Genomic DNA, 9753 nt, shown 5'->3' with positions numbered 1-9753 from the left:
CCCCTGACTGCCCCAATCCCTCTTCACACCCCTGCCCCCTGACAGGTCCCCCCAGAACCCCCACCCAACCCTCCTGCTCCCTGTTTCTTGACTCGCCCCCAGCGCGGGGGAGGGAGCAGGGCTGGCCAATCAGGGCCGGCTGCCATGGGCAGGGGGGTGGCTTTCTGGGCTGTAGCAGCACAAACAGCTCCTGCTCCCGTTTTGCTACCGGCGTGCTGAAGCTGCAGCGGGGGAGGGGCTTTTGCTGCCTGAGCGGCTCAATCCGGTGCGGCTGCCCTGTCAGCCGCTTTTGGGTCTTTAGATAGCCGTCCGGGGGGAAATCCCGGACATTTTTAGCTTTTTACAAATTCCCCCCGGACGGCTATTTAAAGACCCAAAAGCCGGACATGTCCGGGGAAACCCGGACGGATGGTAACCCTACCACTGAGGTATGCATGCCTACCTTGCACTCTGCCACTAGGACCGGTTGTGCAAAGCCTGCCTGACCAAAACAATTATGGAGAAGAGTCATGGAAAAAAAATATGTATGACTGTGGTATGCAACCTGATGGGAGAATAAGAGGGGGAATTTGAGAAGTGATTGATGTTACTGGACATCTAGGCCTGATACTTCTGATTCTTTGCTCCTGCACCAAGCACATCAATGGAAATGGGAGCCATATTTGTGCTCCTGGTAACAGCCTGTTCAGGAGTGTGACTAGTTCTCAGAATACACTAGGTTAGCCTCAGGGTTTCTCTAATTTATGTTCTGGCTGCAACAGCCCCTTATGGGCCATTTCCCAGCTCGGAATAGCTGGCAGCATTATTTTGTGTGGGTGGGGGAAGACTGGCTCTGAAGACATGCATTAAAATCCTGGCTTAGTCCACAAGCATGCAATTTTGTATGACTGGTACTTTCTGCTTAAGAAAAGCCCATAGTGGGTTAGCTGATATGTCTTGGTAGAGCTATTGTGGTAAACTTGTACAATGTCTGCCGACAGAATGGGCCAGTTTCACCCCAGTACGTATCAGAGGGAATGTTGTCAGTACATTGGGAGTCACCAGTTGGCAGGGCAGGTGGCATAACATTGCTGTATGTGTTTCGTATGGGTTTCACTAGAGAAAAGCATCTTTAAAAATTCAGCCAGGAAACATAAGAACCACTCCAGCAAAGGCTATCCAAGAGATCACTGAACCAATGCATCAAACATTGTTAAAGAAAGCAAAAATCAGACTTTAAAGTCATCTCACTCTAGAATCCATGATAACACTAAGATTCATCTTTATCAAAGGTAAGGGTCCATGGACAGTTGGACCCCTGTTTGTTAATATTCTGCCCTTGTTCTTGTCCCCAGCATTCTGCAGCAGTGCTGACGTGAAAGGTCTATTATGGGGAAAAAATAGCAGCACAATTGCTCTATTTGTGCTTGTTAGCTTATGACTAGAGATAGGCTCAAATCACATTTGGATCTGGATTCGAAACATCTTCATGTTCATGAGTAATTTATTTACATCCAGGGGCTAGTGTATTATAGGGATAGAGACTGTTTGCAGAGTTCAGATTTTGATCTAGGTTCTGACTGTGAGCACCCCCCTAAGTTTGGGGGTGTTTGGATCTGGGGTTTGAGGTCAGACTCATGTCTAGCTCTGATAAAAGAAAACAAGATAATAAAATGTGCTTTCTCTATTAGTAAGCTATATTCAGTAAGAATATACTAAGTATGTCATAAGTAGTTGTGTTTCATAACATTCTCATTATTTGAAGTTTATTAAAAAAAATCCTAGTCTCTTGAAAGGCGAAGTTTGAGAATATGTTCCTCTATTTAGAGAATCCAGTGTTATAATAGTGATTGCTCTGAAGAGTACATCAGCTTAAACCCTCTGCAGAAGACCTCTTGTATTTTATGCCTTGTTATCTATTTCAGGTCTTCATTTGCCTAATTATTACTCTGAGGCTGGCAGAGATTTTCCCTGCAGCGCTCAGCTCTGCTGACTGCAGAGACCCTACCTGGCACACTAAGTTAGTGCGTCAGCATTCTAGGTAGAAATGAATGAAAAATCAATCAGGGCAACTGCAGTGGTAGCCTATAGAACTCTAACCTACTTTGTTCATGGTTCCCAACATTTCACTGTATACTTAGGCACCCTTTAAAATGGTAAGTGGATCTGAAATAAAATATACCTTTTGTGATCTGTCTGACAAATATTCTGTCATCTTTTCTGTTTGGATCAAGTAAACTTAACACCCAGTTTGCTAAGATAACTTGCAGCCTGGACTAAAATGCCAAAAGCCATGAAAATACTATTTACTTGCTAAGGATTCATTTTTATTTGTTTGTATTATACAGTATATGGTTATAGATTAGATCATTGTTACTTGCATTAATAGACCAATATGGAGTAGTTTTGGAAAACCAAAAGTACACTAAAACATTTTTAGAAGCACAGTTATTGCTTACCTTTGGTCTTCCAAGTAGTTTATTTTGTGTATGTTAATGTGTACTTGTATATGTTCATATTTGCACTTCTGCATAGATAGAGTTAAATATTATTTGATTTCTAGTTTCATTTAACGGGATATAGGTAACTCTAATGAGAAAAGCTTCAGTCTTTGTGTCTAAAATACTAGCTACTGTAACTTTTTCAGCAGAGAGGGTTAAATATTTTATAGACCCGTTATACCATGATCAGGCTGTAACAAGTTGTGCAGTGCAACACTAAAGACTTCCAAAATTCACAAGCCTTTTTGTATGTGATGCTCTCACAGTGAAGAAGATTCTTTTGGCTATAAAAAATGAAGAGTCTACTTTTTCTGGTGCTGATTTCTATCTGCTGGGCTGAACATACTGGCAACTACACTCTGGAGCATGACAGAATTATTCACATCCAAGGTAAGGAAATACAGATATATGCAACAGAAATTACCAATACATTAATAGTCCTCAGAGATATTGTTGTGCTTAATGTTCCTTAATTTTCAGTCCTGCTGCACTGACTGTTTTTTTTTTTACACTGTTAATATTGAGCCCTTTTTCTTCTGTTCTATTGCATTATTATACTCTTAAAGAAATTCGGAAAATGAAAGTTGCATTGCTTACTTTTAACAGCAGTTAGTCAATAATTGCATTAATTTGTGAGTAAAAGCCAGAATATTTTTAAAAAAATAGAATGCAGTCTAAAGTAATTAGCAACTGCAGCAGATTTAAATACCTTTACTTTATTATGGCATAAATATAATTTAAGGCTGGCTCATACCAAATCTTCACATCACAGATTATGATAATGGCTGATTGTTACTTAGAAAGACAGTGAAATGAAATCAGAATCAGGCAACACAAATATCAGAAAAAGCTTACCCCAAAATAAATATGTCCTTCCACATAGCTCTAATTAATGTGTAGAGTTATGCTGCCCCTCTGCATAATCTTGTTGGGTTCATTCGAATTCTAAAGCTTAGAGCTGTATCAGGATTTGAGTCTGCAGCACAATGCAGATGTTTTTTCAGTCCCAGCTTCAGTTGTTGAGGGTCATCCTGTATGAGGAAAGCCAGGACATTTATGCCATAAGGACAGGCAAAGATTTGCCTTCCCTCATTTGTACTGGCTGAGATAATAGCTCTAACATATAAATTTTGCAGAATTAAGAAACGTGGTGTTTTACTGCTCTGTGTATGTGTGTGTGAGGGAGAGAGAGAGAAAAAAAAAGTTTGGTGCCTTTTTCTTACTACTCATCAAATTATGTTATTTGAGCTTCCTTATAAAAGTAAAATATCAAGTTAAGGCTTGATACCGAGAGGTGCAGAGCACTTGGAACTCCCAATGACTTTCCAGGGATTTGTAAATGCTCTGCACCTATTAGGACCAGGCCCTTATATCTTCAAGGTCAAATAAGAGTCACTGAGAGCTGGTTTCACTGTAAAGAAATTCATGCTATGAAGGTCAAAGAAATATGCAAATCAAACTGAAGACATAATGGTACTGTGAGACAGTGAACATTCATTCCCAAAAGTGAATTTTATATTTGACATTGGTGTCTAATTAATGTATAAGTCTTCCTTTCTCATCATAACACTTCATTGCTTCATAGCACTGGACTTTTTAATATTTTTAGACGATCACCCTTAGTGCTGAAGCAAACATTTAAACAAAACCAAAGGCAGCTGTACCTAAATTTCACCTCTTAAAATTGCTTATTCACCTACTACTTTGAGTTTATTTTTCAAGCTGTACAATTCACTTATTGTCAGTCTCTCTGCATACAATCAACTCAGTCTATGAAAGGATATAGCCTAATAGTTCAAAGCTGGCAAAAGATCTGCTAAACCTCTTCCCCACCCACAAAATCTGAGCTCTTCTGCTCTCAACTCACCTCCTCAGAATAAAGCCTGAGTAATTATTATAGTCCAGCTTTATTACGAGCCCTGAAGTTCAGCTGATTCATGCTCTCTAAGACCAAGTGGAAGAGTGAATTTCAGAGTTGAGGGTCATCCACTGAAAATGCCCTAACCCCACTTGCGGATGTACACAACTTTATTTAGCTGTTGCATATCATCTGAACTGAATGGTGAGTATAGAGTACAGAGAAGGTGGGTGAGATAATATCTTTTATTGGACCAATTTCTGTTGATGAGAGAGACAACTACACTGCAGACCTAGAAACGAGATGGAAGTCAGTTCAGGCTCTGGAGCACATGGGTAAAATGCTACATGCAAAAAGCACCACTAAATAAAGGAGGCAGCAGCATTCTTCAGCACAGCTGAAGTCTCTGAGAGGTTTACAGGTACTGTCATCATAGGGAGCGATGCACAGGAGTACTCCAGTCTGGAGATTACAAAGTTCTGGATAACTGTAGCAGGGTCCACATTGAAAAGGAAAGGTTGCAACCTTCCAGCTGCCTGTGGATGAAGAAAAGTTCTCTTGGCCACTGCTGCTGTCTGAGAACCAGAAACTGCACAGAATGTTTAACAGGATCCCTCAGCTGGGAACTTTTAGTTACAAAAGTCAGGCATACTCCTACAATCAAAGGGCAAGAAATAATCTCTGCTATTTCTTCTTGTTGCTTCCCCCAGCCAATCAGCATAATGTCTGGGCCAATTCTGCTCTCAATTATGCTGGTGAAAATCCAGAATAACTCCATTTACTTCAGTGGAGTTACTTTGGATTTACACTGGCGTAGCTGAGATCTGAATCAGTCCTTCTGTCTTTTGTGGGTTCAGCCAGCTAACTCTGATTGAAGTCCCAGTCAGGGTGGGGAAATCCAAGCAACTGCATCATATCTAGCCAATCGATAGCTGCGATACTGATGTTAATAGTTACTGTATCGACTACGTAGCTAGATATCTCAAAAGATAGTGGGCCAGACTCTTCTCTCAATTACAATGTTTTCAGTGTAACTTGATTGACTTCAGTGGATCTACTCCTGATTTATACTAGTATAACTGAGAGCAGAATTTGGCCCGGTATTGTAGGAAGCTGCTAATAGAATATACACACTATAGAGATAGCCTTAGAGAGAGCATCTCTTCTCCTGTAGGTCTTTGGTTCAGCTCTGTCCCAGCTCATTAGTGACCAAAAATCACACAATTCAGATAACTGAGCATGGCCTATTCATTGAGTTATCAGTTTATTTCCTAATAGGCAGATGACTCCATTACAAAAATGCCACCACAATGTCACTAATTAGCCCCATTGTTGATTGCTTCATCCTAGAGGCCTCACATTAAACTGGTAAAAGAGAGAATTTACCTTTTGAGATGATCCTCCATGAAAGGTCTGCGACTCAGAAGCAAGTCAGCGTAGGGAAATATGTTGTACTGCTACCCAGGTACTACCTGCTTCATTGACAGCAGACTCCAGTCTCCAAGGCTGTTGATCTGGCACCTTTCACCACCAGTAACATTACTTCTGAATTCTAAAATGAAGAATGAGCAAGTTGAGTTAATATTTCAATTTAAGCAAAGGTTAGCAGAGATTTTGAGGTCAGAAAATAAATGGTATTGAAAATTTTTCAGTTTAATTAAAATTCTTAAATGATTTGCTGTCCCAATATTTTTTCATTAACAGACACAAGGCACAGACAGTGTTTTCTAGGCCTGGTCTGCACACACACAACTTTAGCATGCTTCCAATCCAATCCTGTAAGGTGCCGAGCCCCTTTCATCTCCTACTGAGAGGGGAAGTCACTCAGCATCTTGCAGGACTGGGTTCTTGATTCTGAATTTGAGAAGTTCCTTCAGTTTATAAAGGTTCCAAAGCACAACATCACTCTCCGGGGTTCCCCAAACCAAGTATTAAAGTATTAAATGTGATTTGCTCTATGAAAAACTGCAAAAGCCACAGAAGTTCTATGGATTCTGGTTCATGGCAGGCTACCCTGTTCATCAGAAAAGCTGGCCTTGCGAATTTCTTGAGCTACCCAGTTTTGTGAGATCCCTTTGTAACTCTTCACAGTCTGCTTTGGACGTCCTTTCTTTTGTATCATCTACAAATTTTTCCACCTCACTGTTTACCCCTTTTTCCAGATCATGTTGAACAGCACTGGTCCCACTATAGCTCCTGGGTCGACCCTGCTATTTACCTCTCTCCACTGTGAAAACTGACCGTTTATTCCTATGTTTATTCCTACCCTTTGTTTCCTGTCTTTTAACCAGTTACTAATCCATGAGAGGACCTTCCCTCTTCTCCCATGACTGCTTAGTTTGCTTAAGAACGATTAACGAGGGACCTTATCAAAAGTTTTCTGAAAGTCCAAGTATACTAAGTCCACTGGATCATCCTTGTCCACATGTCTGTTGACTCCTCAAAGAATTATAGATTGACGAGGCATGATTTCCCTTTACAAAAGCTGTGTTGACTCTTCCCCAGTGTATTGTATTCATCTACATGTCTGATAATTCTGTACTTTACTATAGTTTCAACCAATTTGCCTGGTACTGAAGTTAGGTTTACAGGCTTATTATTGCCAGGATCACCTCTGGAACCTTTTTTAAAAATTTGTGTCATGTTAGCTATCTGCCAGTCATCTGGTACAGAGGCTGATTTAAGCGATAGGTTACATACCACAGTAGCTCCGAAGGAACTCAATATGAAATTGCAGAACTCTTGGGTGAATACCATCTGGCCCTGGTGACTTATTACTGTTTAATTTATCAATTTGTTCCAAAACCTCCTCTATTGGCACTTCAGTCTGGGACAGTTCATCAGATTAGTCACCTAAAAAAAAGGCTCAGGTGTGGGAATCTCCCTCAAATTAAATCCTCTGCAGTGAAGGCCGATGCAAAGAATTCATGTAGCTTCTCCACAATAGCCTTGTCTTCCTTAAGTGCTCCTTTAACACCACGATCGCCCAGTGGCCACACTGATTGTTTGGCAGGCTTTCTGCTTCTTTTGTACTTAAATATTTTTTTGCTGTTTAGTTCTTGTGTCTTTAGCTAGTTGCTCTTCAAATTATTTTTTGGCCTGCCTAATTATACTTGACTTGCCAGAGTTTATGCTGCTTTCTATTTTCCTCAGTAGGATTTGACTTCCAGTTTTTAAAGGATTTTTTTTTGTCTCAAATGGCCTCTTGTACTCTGTTTTGCCCTGGTGGCATTCTATTGGTCCTCTTACCATTTTTTTATTTGGGGGTTACATATAATTTGAGCCCCTATTATGATAGTTTTAAAAAAGTTTCTATGCTGTTTGCAGGGATTTCATTCTTGTGATTGTTCCTTTTAATCTCAGTTTAACTAGTCTCATTTTTGTGCAGTTCCCTTTCTGAAGTTAAGTGCTACCGTAGTGGGTTTCTTTGTATTTCCCTCCTTCAAGGATGTTAAATTTAATTACATTATGGTTGCTGTTACTGAGTGGTTCAGCTATATTCACCTCTTGCATCAGATCCTGTGTGCCATTTAGGACTAAATCAACAATTGCCTCTCCCCTTGTGGGTTCCAGGGCCAGCTGCTCCGAGAAGCAGTAATTAATAGAGTCTAGAAATTTTATCTCTGCATCCTGAGGTGACATGTACCCAGTCAATATGGGGAAAGTTGAAATCCCCCATTGTTATTGAGGTTTCTGTTTGTGTAGACTCTCTAATCCCCATTTCAGTCACCATCACCATCCTGATCAGGTGGTCAGTGTATATTCCTACTGCTATACTCTTATTATTCAAGCATGGAATTTCTATCCATAGAGATTCTATGGTGCAGTTTGATTCATTTAAGACTTTCACTATATTTGACTCCATGTTTTCTTTCACATATATACCATTCCCGCACAAGCATGACCTACTCTGTCATTCCTATATATTTTGTACCATGATGTTACTATGTCCCATTGAATTATCATCATTTCACTAAGTTTCTGTGATGCCTGTTATATCAATATAATCATTTAATACCAGGTACTCAAGTTCACCCATTTTAATATTTAGACTTCTTGCATTTTTATATAAGCGCTTATAACATTTGTCAATATTTAGTTGTCTGTCTTCATGTAATGTAATTGAATGGGACTTTTTTTGTTTGTTTCTCTTTTGTTCCTACCCGTGCTTTATTAATTTATCCTCTTCTCTTTACTAGGATATAGAGTATCCCCTTTAATAATTCCTTCTCCAAGGGATGTATCTTTCTGAACCATATGCTACTTGGCATTGGCTTTTCCCCCAGCCCTTAGTTTAACAACTCCTCTATAACCTATTAAATTTTACATGCCAGCAATCTGGTTCCATTTTGATTTGGTGGAGCCCAGTTCCTAGTAAATCTAAATCTCTAATCCAAACACCATTGTCTCATCCACACATTGAAACCTGGCAGTTCTGCCTGTCTAACTGCATGTGGAACTGGTACCATTTCAAAGAATGTACCATGGAGATCCTGGACTGCAGTCTCTTACCTAAGAGCCTAAATTTGGCCTCCATGACTTCTCTCCTACCTGTCCCTGTATCATTGGTACCTGCATGTACCACAACCTCTGGCTTCTTCCCAGGACTGCACATAATTCTATCTCGAGAGGTCCACAACCTTCGCACCTCGTAGGGAATTCACCATGAAGTTCTCCTGGTCATCACAAACCCAACTATCTATATTTCTAATAATTGAAGCCTCCATTACTATTTCCTGTTTCTTCCTAATAACTGGATATATGTCTATGTGTATTAGTGTGCCTTATACTAGTATAGCTTATTCTCCTATGGGTTTGTCTACACCAGGAGTAGGCAATCTATGGCACGCGTGCCAGAGGCGGCACATGAGCTGATTTTCAGTGGCACTCACACTGCCTGGGTCCTGGCCACTGGTCTGGGGGGGCTCTGCATATTAATTTAATTTTAAATGAAGCTTCTTAAACATTTTAAAAACCTTATTTACTTTACATACAACAATAGCTTAGTTATATATTATAGACTTATAGAAAGAGACCTTCTAAAAACGTTAAAATGTATTACTGGCACGCGAAACCTTAAATTAGAGTGACTAAATGAAGACTCAGCACACCACTTCTGAAAGGTTGCTGATCCCTGGTCTACACACAAAACCGTACTGCTATTAACTATACTGGAATAAAGATAATGGAAATATAGGAGAGTAAGCTAAACTGGCATAGTCATGTTTATACTGGTACACCTGTGTCCACACTAGGGATTATACCAATTGAATGCTCTTGGGGGAAAAAATCAGATCTGTAACCAACATAGTTAAATTGGTATAAAACTGTGTGTAGACTAGGCCTACATTTACAGAAACAAGCTATAGCAGTATAAGCACCCCTATACTGGTGTAACCATCTCCACACTGGGAG

The 9753-nt window shown here is 40.0% G+C and overlaps 1 protein-coding gene across 3 annotated transcripts in view; it reads left to right on the top strand.

The window, feature by feature from the left end:
- HAPLN1 (hyaluronan and proteoglycan link protein 1) overlaps positions 1–9753 on the top strand; it is an 84629-nt gene that overhangs the window by 39799 nt on the left and 35077 nt on the right. For all 3 annotated transcript variants that reach the window (XM_026649163.2, XM_026649161.2, XM_026649160.2), the window contains one exon: positions 2747–2870. In XM_026649163.2, coding sequence (XP_026504948.1) covers positions 2774–2870 — 97 coding nt within the window. In that variant the 5' untranslated portion in view covers positions 2747–2773. The remainder of the gene's footprint in view (positions 1–2746; positions 2871–9753) is intronic.

The sequence above is a fragment of the Terrapene carolina genome, unplaced genomic scaffold (assembly GCF_002925995.2).
Source record: "Terrapene carolina triunguis isolate 2854851 unplaced genomic scaffold, T_m_triunguis-2.0 Scaffold69, whole genome shotgun sequence".
NCBI classification, from domain to species: Eukaryota; Metazoa; Chordata; order Testudines; family Emydidae; genus Terrapene; species Terrapene triunguis.
This window is presented reverse-complemented; position numbering and strand designations above follow the sequence as displayed.